Here is a 16,556-nt window from a genome sequence, read left to right as displayed (position 1 = left end):
CAGGTTTGAGCTCATGTAGGGATAAACTTGTGACAGACAAATTGTTGTTACTGGAAGATCAGGATCTTATGCTGGCATTAGCACCAGCTAAAAGTAGTGCTGGTATTAAGACAGGCTTACAGGAGGCATGGCAATGGATTCAGTCAGAACTCCCTCATAGTGCATTCCTGTACGAGTGATTCAAGCTCCTACCAAGAATCAAAGATCTGCTTGATGCAAAAAGCCTGATGCATTACCCCAGCTGAAGGATGTGCAGGATGACTACTCTAAGCCATCACACAGAATCAAATCCTTAGAACCACAAATTGTTAATCCATTACCAAAGAGACAAACAAAAAAAAAAAAATTTAACATTCAACTCCAGGGTGGAAAACAAAAGCAGACTTCCCCTACATCCCGTATCACAGAATGAGGATTGGGCTTTGGTTAACCAAGGGGGATATCATCAACAAAGGGGTGTGTGTGTGTGTGTGTGTGTGTGTGTGTGTGTGGGGACTTGCTGAAAATTGGACTTAGCTTGAGGAACTGCGGTCCTTGGCCTGGACTCATAGTATTTCCCCTTGTATGAATGCTCTGACTTAAGCCTTGGGCTAAAAGGATGATGTTCCTGCTGGTTCACATCATCAGAGTAAAACAACTGTTGCCATGTTTGTGAAGTGAGAGACAAGCTTCTGCTCTTCTGCCTTCTTAGGCTCCAGAAATCTAGGCTGAAATGTTGATACTTGCAACAGTGCTTGCTGCACATCATATGCTTAACCTATGATAGTACAGGGAATGCCATGGCTGGTAATATGACACCCACGTGTACACTTATGAAAATGTTTATGCATTTGAATACAGAACTCAATTCTGACAGCAAGGATCAAATAAGGAAATGTGTAAATGACAAAAAGAACTAGCATGTTCTATGGATATAAAAGGTTACATACTCATAGCAATACATCAGCTGAGGTGCAAAGACATATCATAAATGTGAGACTTGGCTGAAACGAGATGGTAAAGTCTACCTGGTGGAGAATGAATCCCCAAATCAGAAATAATAAAAAGGCCTTCATCGTTAGAGCTTTACATTTTACAGTGTTAGTAACTGACTTTTGGATGCTAGATATAGGAGTTAGGAAAAAAAAAACACTAAATTCTGTTTAGCTAAACGGTATATGCAAACAAATCCATGAACAATGGTCCTTACATCTACAAGTAATCTGTCTGTAGCCTTAAGAGTGAGTAACTTTTTGGTGACAAGTTACTTTATTTCTTAGTTCAATGGTCAACTAATTTTGAAACTCAAACTTTCTTGGGCTGAGGCTACTTTACGAAATGTTGAAATAAAGCAGTAGGCAAGAAGCACCCACGATAATATCAAAAACACTCCATGAACAATCCAGGGATAAGACAATGCTGTGATATTCACATTGAAAGACACATTAAAGACACCACCACATTATGTCACAACTTTCCAAAGTATTTCCATCTGAAGTACACTTGTGTAAATAAAATTTAGTTACACACCCTGTGAACAGCAGCAGAAATGAATACTGGACACCCATTTTCTGTCAGTCAAAGCACCCCCACACACACACACACACAAGGGGGCTTGTATACATGCACACATTTAAGTAACCAATCCAATTGTGCATAGACCAGATTGGCTGCAAGGACTCACTGCCAGTAAACATGTAGCCCTTTTCATATAAAAACGTCCACCAGAGAATCCTACAATGAAAAGTAAAAAGTTTAATCTTGTTTTAAAACTCAGTACAAATAACACCAGGTCAGTTAAGCACTTTCATCATACATTAAAAGGGTTTCCTTAGAACTAACTGCATGTATGATTTACATACAGACATACTGCTATTTCTGAGATTTCATAATTGGAAAAAACTACGGGACATTATCTCAGTTCAGAAAGTGGGTTTCCTTTCTGAAATTCACACAAATGTCCTTGGGATGATGCTTCGGTGCCTGATATGCTCCTTCCTTTTAACAGATGTGGGGAAAAAGGGGTGGGGGCCCTGGGCAATAGGTGTTGGGGGTTACAATAATGAGAAGTGATTGGTGATGTACCATATACTTCAGCCATGACCAGAAACAGCAGTGACATTCAGAAATTAATAACAGTTCTTTATTTGCTGTCATGGCTGAAACACTGAAGTGCTTCATGTGTGGTATTTAACCTACAGTGAGCAGCTTGCCACAGTTTCAGTTAAGGGTTATGCCAGATCATGGAACAGCACAGGGTACTAGAAAACCAATCTGCAACACTCCCTGTTAAAAAAAAAATTCAGATTCAAAAGCTATAGTAAAAGTATCCTAATATAACAAAATAGATGCCACAAAAAATACAATCAAATAATCAATGCATATCTACACCAGAAGTAGCCAATGACAAACTTAAGCAGAAGCTGCAAAAACATTCTAAAGCCAAAACTTACCACTTAAAAATGTCTCCAAACAGAACAGTTTGACTTTCTTCTGTCTCTCTATTAAATTTGGAGTTCCATTACTAGAGGCACATGGACCAGACCAATAAACCTTGCACTGACACAGTCGAATGGCATATATAGCATGACCACTGATTTCCAAAATAAGACCACGATCCATGACATCTAACAACCGGTTAGTGAAAAGTTTTTGTCTTTCATTGGTTATGTGCTCAGTTCCTGGAAACTTCACCTGTTCTAAACTGATGGGGCCAAAAAGCTCCTCCTGGTTCGGCATTGGGCCAAGATCCCCATAGAAAAGACGGCAGCCTTGGGGATTACTGACTGTTGTTGTAATTCCAACTTCTTTTCCCCGATACAGAAATGTGATCTCCAAGTCTGTAACTGAAGAAAAAGGTATGCATTTTCAAAGCACGAAAACATTTTATACATTACTAACTATGCATGATCAAAGAAATACAAATGCAGCTTGTAAAGAAAATATGCAGTTTACCTTTTAGATAGAACTACACCACAGTTATGACTGACATTTGTTGAGTTATGAATTGTGTGTACCCACAGGAGTGTTGCAACAGCTGCTGAAGTTACAGTTTTGACCTGACCTATTTTAACTGAGGTCAAGTCAAAGTCTGTTATGCAATACTTGTCAAATATACCCAACAATCCTTTAGCATTTTAATCTTGTAGTATTCTCTGGTCCAGAGGTCCTCAGCTTGTATGCATTTAATGGATGCATTTCTAAATGCTGTGAGAGATTTTCAAGACAGACATATTAAGTGAAAATGAAGTAAAACTGTGCAAACCATTTATGTACTTGAAAAACTGAATTTTAAGCTGTTTTTATTGCCACTGTTGACTAGAAAGATTTTTGTGGCCCAAGTCCCATTTCAAAAGTGCCCAGGGAGAATAACTTAACAAATAAATTACACACAAGTTAAGTGAAACAGATTTCTACATACAGTAGAATCCCTCTTAATCATTCTCGCTGGGACCGGACCTTAGGAAGGATAAACAAATGGCTGGTTAATCAGGAAAAAGCACATAAAATAGCATTTATATGTTATAAATCAGCTAGAATAACAGAGTTTGTGTTAGCACATGCATTTTTCTAATGAATATGAAATATCTGCCATTATTTACCCCAAAAGAGGCAGAAGTACTGTTCTTCTCTGTTGTATTTAGCTAGGGCTATGGCAGAAATCTGATGGCCGGTTAAAGAGAGGCCAGGTAAGTGGGAGTCAACTGTACAAGTAGATGACAGGTTGATAAATGTATGAATATCATTCATACAGTACTCAAAGTAAATGATGTAAAAGGCTATTAGAAGCAATGTACTGTACCAAAGGAAGGCAGTGCAAAGTAAGCATCCAAAGTTGAAATGACAGCCTACTTAATGTTAACATGATAATCAATCAGCTGAGAAAAACAGACAACAATAAAACTCAAAAGACATAAAGGCTAAACCTCATAATTAAGTGATTAAACACTACCAGAAACAATCAAGTGATAACCACCATAGAGTATGCCATGTTACAGGTTCTGAGACAGAAGTGCTGGGAACTTTTTGAGTGGTGTCTGAAGAGGGAACAAATGCTCTTGACAAAATTATTTCCTGCCTTGGAAGCATACAACACAGCTGAACAACGAATCACTATATTATGAGATTTGTGGGCCAGACTGAAGGACCTACAGTAGTAATAGGAAGATCACCATGTGCAGTGGTTTTAGAAGGTCATAATCACATTTGCAGAAACATGTAGCCACTTTTAACTAGTACTGATGAATGACAGCTGGTCGGGGAACCAAGTAACTACAGCTGTTGTTGTTACAGTGTTGAGATTTACAGCTACAATGGCTTACAGCCAATCTAACACACAAATACAAATTATGTGTAGCACCAACTTAGTACCACATTTCAGAAACAGGAGTAAGAAGCATAAGCCAGAAATGAAGTGCAGGAAGATGACCCTGACCAAGAATAATGCCTGGTGCAGAAGACAGGACGGATTACTCTTATAAAACCTGCCAAAGATTGTAATGTTTTCTTAGCGGTTGCAGTACAGTGCAATTTGAGATTCATATTACTATCAACATTGATTCCCAGGTAAGGAACATGACTTTTTTTTTTGTTGAACTTTCAGACCATTGGTAGACCATAGTGATAATGTTCTAGTTATGTTGCATGTTTCATAAAGTTAACATTACTTTTGGTTTAGAGACATCAATAATAATTCTGGAATGTTTACTCCGCATTTCCAGAACTTCTGGCTTGCAACAGGACTAGCAGAGTTATCAGTGTACCAGTGCAATCATGTTCATTTTCACTGTTGGCATGCTCACAAACAGATAAACCAGAGTGGGTCTAACCACTATTCCTTGAGGTACCCCTAACCATACCAATTTTGAGTTGCACAGATTGGATTGTCAGTGTACAGTACTTATTTAGGCAGCTAATAAACCTGCAGTTGAATTGATCCAAAGACCCCCTTTCAGACATGACCAAGATCACAAACAACATTAGAGTGTTATAAAAGTATACAGAATATGAAAACAGAACAAAGCTACAATTAATTTCTATAATTAAAACCTCATTACAAGTTACTTTAGACAGGATGAACTGGTCACACATTTTAAACCAAAATCTTTTAACTCTTAGTATTTAGCTCTATAGAACATTAACATTTTTGGTACATTGGTGTAGTTCCTCCAAGAGATAATGGGAGTTTGCCCAGTGTCTTACAAGGATTTGGTGCTCTTAGTAACTACAGTGGAGTATACCATAGTCTAGCATTACATGCTATCAGCCAGTGTCCCTGAAGCTGTGTCACTCAAAAATATTGTCTGGGTATTCTGAATATGGGATGTGCACTTTCATTTCTAACATGAATACAGGGATCCAATCTGCAGGTACAATTTTTGCTAAACTTTTTTTTTTCTTCAGTAAGGGCTAGTGTGACTGCTTCCTGTGTGACCTCTGGTGAAAACCAACAGGCTAGCAGTCCAAAACCCCTCATGGAACTGATAAATACATCTTGTGCTTGGAGGGTGGGTGTTGATATCCAGCACACTGACATTACTGCACTTCATTCTCCCCACTAGGGAGCTCGCCTGACTACTGCAGCAGAACGTCTGCTTGTAACCTATCTTACACTACTTTGCATGGGGTTCCCACTCCCCCCCTCGAGGAATTTTGTCACAAAACCCATTCCTTGAGAACAAGAGAGATAAATAGAGGTTTGGTTCATACCCATGGAGAGAAGATAGCTGGTCTAGGAATCAAAGGGCCAGCAGTGGGTCACATGGATAAGGGGTGGAAAATCATAACCTTTTGTCTTTTTTTTGTTTGGAAAATATCACCACTGTTTTTTTATTGACATCTGTACCAGAATGAACCAGTTCAGTACAAATTTTTCTATATGTGGTCAAAAGTTTACAACTTGAAAAATGTCATCAAGGGTGAAACATGTAGTTTAAAAGTAGGCTACCAGCTCAGTACATCTCCTTCTTCTAAACACACAATGCTGAAAAGGAAATGCAGGGCCTGAAGATTCTCCTATGCATTAGTTCCATCTGACTAACACATCACTGTCCAGGATTTTGTTTATCTCACCAGCAGCAGACTTTGCAAAACACCCCAATCTCTTTTACTGACTAAATGCAGCGTTTTTGGTTTTAATTTATTATTTCCTTTTATTACAGTTTAAGATAATACATGGTTCAAGTGTTTTGTTTTACAAAGAATAACAGAACAAATGTAAAATAAAATAAATAAAGAATATCCCTCATGTCTAGAACCTGTAAGGAAACCTATGCAAGGCCCAGTAAACAGCTTAAAGAGTTTTGAGATTAACTTGGCACTATGGCAGAGAGAGGTAGCCCCAAGTGTGACCCAGGTGACTGAGTGGGGTTTGATTAGTTGAAACAGAAAGGGCGGTGCCAGAATGGAAAGGAGAGCAGTTGTGTGGCCCTTGTTTTTTTATTTATTTTTTATTTATTTAACATTTGTTGACCGGGAAAGTCTGACTAGGTTCCACAGATCCTGTTTTCAGCGGAGGCCCGGGGAGAAACGCTCCAGAAGCATGTCTTTAGAATGTGGGAGTAAACCAGTTCTTCCAGGGGAGGAAATGGTGCATACACTCAAGGGCACACTGAATTGGTGTGATTTCCCTTGTGGAGACTAGGGAAACCACTACTTGTATATTATGGGAAGGGATAGTGGTGCTTGAAAGAACTCCTCTTGTGGGGAGCTGGAGTATAGCCTCCATGGTGACCCATCTTATGCCCTCTCTACAGCACCTTGCCGAATGGACGTCATAAAGTAGGTTGCAAGAACAGAATAAAATCTTGACCAAACTTGATGGTTGCTAAAATGACACCTTCTCCCGACATCAGTGGCAAAAAAGTGTGGGAAGGGAGTACTGAAATTTTATAGAAATATACACGTATGCATAAATGTTTTTGATCTTTAGCAGTGTAGAGGTTGAAACTAGAAACTTTGCTTCTTGAATCTTTTCTCCAAGAAAGTGAATTTTATAAAGGTTTAATACTCATGGTTCCAAGTGTAATTAACCCTGCTTCTTTCAGCAAACTGGAGTTAGCACAGGATAAGAAAAATATTTTTTAAATATGCTTCTGTAAATCAGGCTTATAAATGGCAAACTGAAGAAAGAGGGTGGTAGTTTCCTCTCTGATTCCTCCACAACTGGTCACTTATGACTAAACAGACCAGGCAATGGGCTAAACTGAATGCATAGTTTCAGTTTTTTTCTAAGCCCACTGTAGTCTAAAATGACGATCCCGATGGGAAAAAAAAAACAAACAAAACATATGATAATGGTCTTTGGAATGTGTTTAATTGAAAAAAAAAATGTTTTGGAAAAGGAGATCACAGACAGCAGGGTTTGACATGGCTCAAAAGACAAGGAACAAATCATGCCACTGCATGAAAAAAAAAAAATAACCAGCAAATGCAGCCACCCAACACAATGAAAAATATGTATTCAATTTGGTGGCTACACCAAACAATCCCACCAAGCAGATGAAGTAGAATTCATTGTTTAATCACAAAATATTTATACACAAGGTAAAAAGCATTCAATGTTTAAGCGCTTTTCTCTAATAATATAAACATCATCAGAACAAATAAATGCTAAAAGTGAGCTCACTTAAAAAGAATCCACTCATTACCGCACCTACAAGCAAAGACAGGTAACAGCCTCATCTTTGGAAATAGCTTTAAAGAACCATGCACATTAAAAAACTTAAAGAAAACAGCAAAGCACGGTACAACCACCACGGCAAGCAGCATAAAAATTCAAGGAGACTAAGTAAGACTGTGTTTTAATAAAAAATCAAGATAAGCACTTTCACACAAAAAATGCTTCATCAGATCCTCAGTATACACAAATCAACAAGTATATTTAAAAAGCACATTCAAAAAGAAATCACCCTATCAAACAGCTGGGCCAATTGATGTATGGCCTTGACTTCAATGCTGGCTTTAAAGGAACATTGTAATTTAAACCTGGTGTTCTATGTGCCTGTAATGTGGCAATCCACCTCATCTCCACACATTCTGTTCTGTTAACTATGTCCCCACCTCTGGCAGACTCTGGTATTACCTCTATCACACAACTTAAAAGAATGTCCCACTATGATCTTTAACATGTTTAAAGAGGGCACTTAACTCATTCTCCTTATGTTCCCTACATGCTGCAGGACACGATCCTTCAATTTCTGATTAGTTTTACCCACATAGTATGACTCACAGTCATTACATGTAGCAAGGTACACTAAATTAGCTGTCCTGCAGTTGGCATGTACCTTAAAAACATAGTCCTTACCAGTTATAGGATGTACAAATGTATTGGTTCGGGACATATATTTACAAGCTTTGCAAGACCTACATGGAAATGTCCCAAAGCTCAGGGGTGCATTATAAGATTTCCTAAATGGTCTATAACACAATTCCCTTTTCAGAGTCAGATTATTTGTGTAAACAAATCTAGGGGCATCACCTACTACCTCCTTGGAGATGGTGTAATCAGAACGCAGTATAGCCCAATTCTGTTTTGACAATATCACAAACTAGATTAATGTTACTACTATATTTCAAACAAAAACTAGATGTAGTTCTATTATTCACCTTAGGACGCAATGACGTTGCATCCCTATTCAAAAAGGGGGTACCCACTGTATCCCTCAGACTATCCACCTCCTCTACTCTCTGCGCTATTTCCCTTTTACGATATCCCCTATCTGATAGTTCATTCACTAATCTATCACTAGCCCATACATAGTTATCTTCCTGTGTGTGCATCCTAGATGCACACAGGAATTGCCCTTTCATAACATTTCCAAAAACCCTCTTAGGGTGCATACTTGTCCTATCAAGCAAGTTATTCTTCCTGCATTCCTTCTTATACATTAGAGTCAACCCTTCCAGTAACATTGATGGCAATGGTTGTGTCGAGAAAATCTATGCTGGATTTGGAATTATGCATAGAAAAACTAAAGCACGTACTACCACCCTCTAAGTAGTTGACAAAATCCTATAACAAAACATCTGTACCCCTCCACAAAATAAAAATATTACCTACAAAGCGCTTGTATAAAATCAAATGTAATTTATAAAAATGTTCAGAAAAAAAATCACATTGGATTCCCAATCCGCTAGTACTAAATTTGCATAAATACTGGCACAGGGTGTGCCCATGGCAACACCCTGTGCCTGCAAATAATAAGTACCATCAGATATAAACACGTTGTATTTCAATATTAGATCAAGTAAAGCACAAATAAGCTCAATCCGCTGATGTGTTAAAGCAGTAACTCTATTTAAAAAACTTCTAATCGAGTCAACCCCAAACAAATTTGGTATACCTGTAAATAGCGTATTAATATCTAATGTTACTAGCATACAAGTCCCATCATTCGAGCCCAATCCACGAGTAGATTCACAAAAACATACTAGAAAATCTTCTGTCTCTCTCAAGACTGCCAGCGCCTTGGTTAAATAAGGTTTTAGATTGTGAATGGGTCCTTTACCTTTGCAACAGCTTCTTTTTTGCCATCTGTACTTACAAACTTACCGGTTCCCTACAAGCTACTGATTAACCAATCAGCGATGCGATCTGTGAGCAGAGGACGCAAACGGAAGCCATCCTTTGTGTTTATATTTGATGGTACTTATTATTTGCAGGCACAGGGTGCTGCCATGAGCACACCCTGTGCCAACAGTTATGCAAATTTAGTTCTAGCTGATTGGGAATCCAATGTGATTTTTTTCTGAACATTTTTATAGATCACATTTGATTTTATACAAGCGCTTTGTAGAGGGTATTTTTATTTTGTGGATGGGTACAGATGTTTTGTTACAAGATTTTGTCAACTACTTAGAGGATAGTAGTACCTGCTTTAGATTCTCTATGCATACTTCCAAATCCAGCATAGATTTTTTTTGACACAACCATTTTCATCAATGTTACTGGAAGGGTTGACTCTCTAATGTATAGGAAGGAATGCAGGAAGAATAACTTGCTTGATAGGACAAGTATGCACCCTAAGAGGGTTTTTGGAAATGTTATGAAAGGGCAATTCCTGCGTACAGCTAGGTTGCACACACAGGAGGATGACTATGTATGGGCTAGAGATAGATTAGTGAATGAACTATGAGATGGGGGATATCGTAAAAAGGAAATAGTGCAGAGAGTAGAGGAGGTGGATAAGTCTGAGGGATACAGTGGGTACCCCCTTTCTGAATAGGGACACAACGTCATTGCGTCCTAAGGTGAATAATACACCTACATCTAGTTTTTGTTTGAAATATAGTAGTAATATTAATCTAGTTTGTGATATTGTCAAACAGAATTGGGCTATACTGCGTTCTGACACCATCTTCAAGGTAGTAGGTGATGCCCCTAGATGTGTTTACAAAAATAATCTGAGTCTGAAAAGGGAATTGTGTTATAGACCATTTAGGAAATCTTATAATGCACCCCTGAGGTTTGGGACACTTCCATGTAGGTCTTGTAAAACCTGTAAATATATGTCCCGAACAAAAACATTTGTACATCCTTAACAGGTAAGGACTATGTTTTTAAGGTAAATGCCGACTGCAGGACAGCTAATTTAGTGTACCTTGCTACTTGTAATGACTGTGAGTCATACTATGTGGGTAAAACTAATCAGAAATTGAAGGATCGTGTCCTGCAGCATGTAGAAGACATAAGGAGAATGAGTTGTTTCAAGTGCCCTCTTTAAACATGTTAAAGATCAAAGTGGGCATTCTTTTAAGTTCACTGTGATAGAGGTTCTACCAGAGTCTGCCAGAGGTGAGGACATACTCAACAGAACAGAATGTGTGGAGATGAGGCGGATTGCCACATTACAGGCACATACATCAATAGGTTAAAATTACAATATTCCTTTAAAGCCAGAACTGAAGGTGAGGCCATTACATCATTAATTGGCCCAGCTGTTTGATAGGGTGATTTCTTTTTGAATGTGCTTTTTAAATGTACTTGTTGGTTTCTGTATACCGAGGATCTGATTAAGCATTTTTATGTGAAAGCGCTTATCCGTACTGCGGTGGTGGTGCTGCGGTAGCGTTGTCGGCTCACAGTAAGACATTGTCTGGTTCGATTCTCAGCTAGAGCGTCTTCTGTGTGGAGACATGCATGAATGGGCGTACCTACGTTGAAGGTTGTGCGTCGGAGCTGGCAACCTGGCATGTAAAAATCTACTGCCAATCATTAGCAGACTGGAGTTCCGCTGTGGCGACCCCTAACCGGGAAAAAGCAGAAAGAAGACAGTCTTGCTTAGTCTCCTTGAATTTTTATGCTGCTTGCCGTGGTGGTTGTACTGTGCTTTGCTGTTTTCTTTATTTATTTGGCACAGTTAGACCTTTAGTCGTTGGTGTTGGTTTAATCTACACATTAAAAAACTTCACATGGAAAAGGTGAAGTAAACAATGTTAAAATAGCTATCTTTGTGCGACTGTAATAAGTATGATAAGATTACAAGTGCAAAATATAAAAGATAAAAAAATAAAACATACATAACAAATAAACCGTCATACACTACTACCCTCAATTTTAGTTCACTGCTGATATAAACCGATTCATATAAACCAGGAGGGCTAGCAGCACTGAGTCTAAGTTGTCATAACATTTCCTTGGTACAATTTACTGTACCAGTCATCTGAGAATGGGGAACACTGAATATGCTCCAAGACCAAAAATGTAAATCTTTTAAAACCAACACAAGCATTAGAGTGTTTTGCCAGAGCACTCATTGTCATTCCGCTGTATAACATAATTGTGTTAGTAAATGCATCTATACAGAGCATTTTTTTTTCTTTCCCACAAAGTACGCAGGACAAGATTCCCAGGTCCCATGGTACAACAACCTTTGTGACCCACAGCTCCATCTTTCACTTTGCTGTTATTGAACTTAACTGGCAACCTACCCTTAACACCCAGTAGTAATTAAATAATTAATGCAAAGCCATCCTATTTGGGTTATTTTCTACTTTCTCCATTTGGTTCAAACCACATTTGATAATATGTGCAAATTTGTTGTGCCTCTCGGCCCAAAATCTTGAATTATATTGTTGACCAAGGTGCTTGGATACCCACGGTCTAAAACGTAGATCCCAATCTGTCAAAATGCTCAATACATGTTGTATCCCAGAAGTTAATTGTGATATCCTAATGTGCTGGCTCTTGACTACACCTCTTCTGATGGAAGGGGTGACAACTCGTAAAATGCAAAAAAAAAAAAAAAAAAAAAAAAATTATTACAGAAGGTTGGTCGGCCCCTAAGAGTGATGTCTATTCTTATCCACTACATCTGCAGTGTCCAATACCCACCATCAACCTTCACAACAAAGCAAACAAGACAAAGGGTTATTTTGGTTCAGAATCATCCCTGTAGAAAGCAAGCAAGGACATGAGCGCAGATCTTCTGTATGTGCTACTATGCCCACTGCTGAAGAGCTACCCAAGCTCCTTCACTGTATTCCATATAGAATTTCTGGCCTTCACCAAAGGACAAGACCAGGAAAGAAACAACCATTTATCGTATCCATAATGAAGAGAGAGCCAAGTCAGCATTGGTTTGCCCCTGCAAATATTCTTCTGACATAAAGTTATCTACCATATATTCAACAAGTGTATTATGCATTTGCTAGTAATACTGATCTTAAGATTTTGCGTTGCTGGTGACCCTTGCTTGAGTAAAAATGTGTGCAACAATTGCTGTTTGTATATACTTGCATTAAATGATTCATATTTACAAGTATGTCAAGCATTTCTAAAATATATGTCCAAGCACCACTTTTATAAATGGGACCATTTACAAATGAGCAGCATCCCTCACATACCAGAGGTACATATTCACTTGTTAATTACACCTTTGTAAAATTATAGAAGAAACACTAGATCATAAAAGGTGGCTCCTATTTTGAATTCTTAATTCACAGCCTGACAAAAAAAAAAAAAAAAACCCTTATAAATGTACCATATTTATGTATCTTTTTTTATATAGATAATGAAATAATATGGGTGCTACTTACTTGGAAGAGAGCTTATCCAGGACTCAAGAGAACTGAAAAGATCAAGCTGAAATGGCGTTGGTGGTAACTCTAGTTCAGGTGGTTCTGTTTTAAGCCAGCTTTCTACAGTCGTACAACTATCAATACTGACTGGAGCCATTGGGGAATCTAGAATGATGAAACACAAGACAGAACTATACATTACAAAACCAGTGACAGGAGACAGTTAAAAATATATGTTTTAAAACTCTTGCAGTAAGTATTACGTCATATTGCTTCCTAATTTACTTTACAAATACAGCTGTTTGTTTACGTAGAACAATGAAGCCATAACATCAAGACAGTGCTGTCATACACAGAGGAAGGGCAACCTGTTGTAGCCAGCAGCAAACAAATGCTCACAGTTTTATACACTATAACAGAAATACGTAATTTGCCATAACTGTACTTTCAGTTCAAGTGTTCATTTCAAGGCTTCAAACTACTCAACTTATTTTGCGGGAGTTCCACTGTGACCACCTAGCCTTCTGCCTCAAGGCTCTTACTGATCTGTTTGTTCCACGATGCTCAAGAGCCTTATGACTCATTTGCTCCCTTCAGGCTAAAGTCAACAGCTGAGAGTAATGATGTCATCCATGAAGGGTACGGGAATTTTCTTATTTAAGACCTAGTACCGCATTTCCTGACTGTTACTCCCCCCCCCCCCACCCATGTTCTCATGTCTAAGGACATATAAGCATACTTAGGCATGGTGCTGCTGTTGTTTATTACCAGATATAAAAATGTGGGGCCATGGCCCAGCCAAGATATCATTCCCTCTGAAGGGAGCTTCTTTGTTATCACCTCATTTTCCATGCCAACACCTACAATGCGCAAACTGAGTCGAAAAATGGTCTTCTCAGGCAAAAATCTGTGCTGTGCCCTTATACTCCATGAAGCAGACTACTATTTAAAATTTTATCTCAAAAATCATGAGCAAGGTTTAAACAAATGAATGACAATGAACTACATTTGTAGATGAAACATAAAAAAATTCTGTTTTCTAAAAAATGATTGGTATTGCATTCTTCAAATAAGAATGCATGCACAATTTACTAAAAAACACTGGTAAAAAGAACAAGTGCTCGGGTCACAACTTTTAGCGTAAAAGTAATTTATTATTCCACTATTCGTCCGAAGACTTAATCAGAAATAACACTTAATCACAAGCAACCTTACTTATATACAAAACAAGTAAAGAACCAATAAAATTTATTCCACTTAAATTAGTTCACTTAACCCTTGCTGTGTCAAAAACTAATACTTTTGGATTTTCTATTGTTTAAATAACATTTAATATTTACACTCTCATTTAAATCAGGTGGGATAAGTGGCTAAACATATTTGCCACTCAACTTCTTTCATCTCAATCTGGTTTTTAAAATTACCTCCTCTTAAATCCAAATATACAATCAGCAATGTGAATTTCTTAAAATGCAGACATTTTTCAGAGTGCTTAAATAAAAATTATTTTTATCATGTGTTCTTATAGTGTAAATATGTTCCCATATCTGGTGCCCAAACGTCTGGTAGTCATGCCGGCAAACAATGCCGGACATGACATACATAGTGCAATATACACAAGCCCAGTAGATAAACAGTCATACCTACCAGGGACCCTGATGTTCCTATTCAGATGTACCAGGTCCACGTAGGGACCCTCAGAAATAAACCTACACATGTTACAATGGTGGCACTTGAAAATGCCATGTGGTTTTCCAGTGCTAGGGGGAATAATTTTTGTGCAGGGGCTATTCTTCAAAGCTCTTAGATGATACGGCTAATAAGATCGTCAACAAAAGATACGAGTTTTGTTTTATAATTATGCATGGGTTCACCAGTAAACAGAATAAGAATGAAAGAACAGAGGTAGTTATGACTTCGGGGACTGTTTCTAGATTTTTGTCTTGATATGAATGTTGACACTTGTGCCATAAAAAATATTAAGAATAACTGGAGAATTTTGATGGGGAAGGAGGAACTAGCAAAGATAATAGGTGATAGACTATATTTTGTTGAAAAGAAAAATGGTAATATCAAACAATTACTGGAGAAAGCAGGGACAAAAATTACTCCCCCTAGCAATGGAAAACTACATGGCACTTGCCACCATTGTAACATGTGTAGGTTTATTTCGGAGGATCCCTATGTGGACCTGGTACATCTGAATAGGAACGTCAGAGTCCCTGGCAGGTTTGACTGTTCTTCTACCTGGGGTTGTGTATATTGCACTATGTATGTCATGTCCGGCTTTTACATCAATATGACTACTAGAAGTTTGGGCACCAGAATAAGGTAACATATTTATGCTATAACAACACACAATGAAAATAATGCTTTATTTAAGATCTCTTAAAAATGTTTGCATTTTAAGAAATACACATTTGCTGTTATCGATATTGTATATTTGAATTTAAGGGGAGGTAATTTTAAAAACCAGGTTGAGATGAAAGAAGTTGAGTGGCAAATACGTTTAGCCGCTTACATGCTACCTGGTTTAAGTGACTGTGTGGATATTAGATGTTATTTAAACAGAAAATCCAGTATTATTAGTTTTTGACATAGCAAGTGTTAATTGAACTAATTTAAGTGGAATATATTTATTGGTTCTTTGTTGATTGTTTTGTACATAAGAAAGGTTGATTGCGATTAAGTGTTATTTCTGATGAAGTCTTCGGACGAACAGCAGAATAATCAACTACTTTTACACTAAAAGTTGTGACCAAGCGCTTGTTCTTTTTACCAGTGTTTTTTTTTTTACTTTGTTTTCAGTTCACTGGTTTTTAGTCTTCTTGGTTTGTTTGGTACATTCAACATTTAAGTCTGCTCAGAACTGTAAGAATTACATGAATCAGTTGCAAACACGCTTATTTTACAAGGGATAAGCCCTTCTAAATGCAAAATCATAAACCCCGAAAGAGATGGAGCAATTATGCGACATAAATCAAAAATAAAATACTAAATGCAGATGAATATTCAATGTATATTTTGTGTGCAAAAGTAAGTGTGTGCATGCAAGCATTGTACCTGCTAAAAAAGAACCCCATGGCCTGTAGGTTTCCCAAAGCCTGAACTTATGTCTCAATCTTCACTCAAGTGCTCTTGAGAAACGCTTAATTTAACCAAATGTGTTAAATAGTAAGAGAAGCAAACAAACAAAAAAAAACAAAACAAAAACAAACAAAAAGAAAAACATGAATGAGCAAACAAGCAAAAGGGAAGTATAAAGAGCCAAATTCGGTCTTTTGTTATTTGTACAATGTCAGCACATAACTGAATTTCATCTAAAGTGAAAGTAAACTAGTGAAACTATAACAGACAGTGTTATGAGCACATATAAAATGCAGTTTTAGTCTAAACATGCTTATGATGTGATAAAACAGTGTGAATCATGACAAACTAGAATAACTTACAAAAGCACAAAAATTATAGCTCCTAAACAACTAGTCAAAGTTAAGACTACAAAGGATAAATTACAATGCTAAAAAGTACAGTTTTGTACCTACCATATAGAAATGTGA

The 16,556-nt window shown here is 37.6% G+C and overlaps 1 protein-coding gene across 2 annotated transcripts in view; it reads right to left on the bottom strand.

Moving 5' to 3' along the window:
- Positions 1-16,556, bottom strand: part of IRF6 (interferon regulatory factor 6) — a 484,284-nt gene that overhangs the window by 86,721 nt on the left and 381,007 nt on the right. For both annotated transcript variants that reach the window (XM_044077119.1, XM_044077120.1), the window contains exons 5-6: positions 13,018-13,164; positions 2,433-2,825 (exon numbers count right to left, since the gene is read on the bottom strand). In XM_044077119.1, the coding sequence (XP_043933054.1) occupies positions 2,433-2,825; positions 13,018-13,164 (540 nt within the window). The remainder of the gene's footprint in view (positions 1-2,432; positions 2,826-13,017; positions 13,165-16,556) is intronic.

This window comes from Protopterus annectens, chromosome 7.part0, assembly GCF_019279795.1.
Source record: "Protopterus annectens isolate FY-2018-M chromosome 7.part0, PAN1.0, whole genome shotgun sequence".
Classification (NCBI taxonomy): Eukaryota; Metazoa; Chordata; order Ceratodontiformes; family Protopteridae; genus Protopterus; species Protopterus annectens.
Note: the sequence above shows the minus strand (reverse complement) of the source record. Positions and strands in the feature narration are given on the sequence as shown.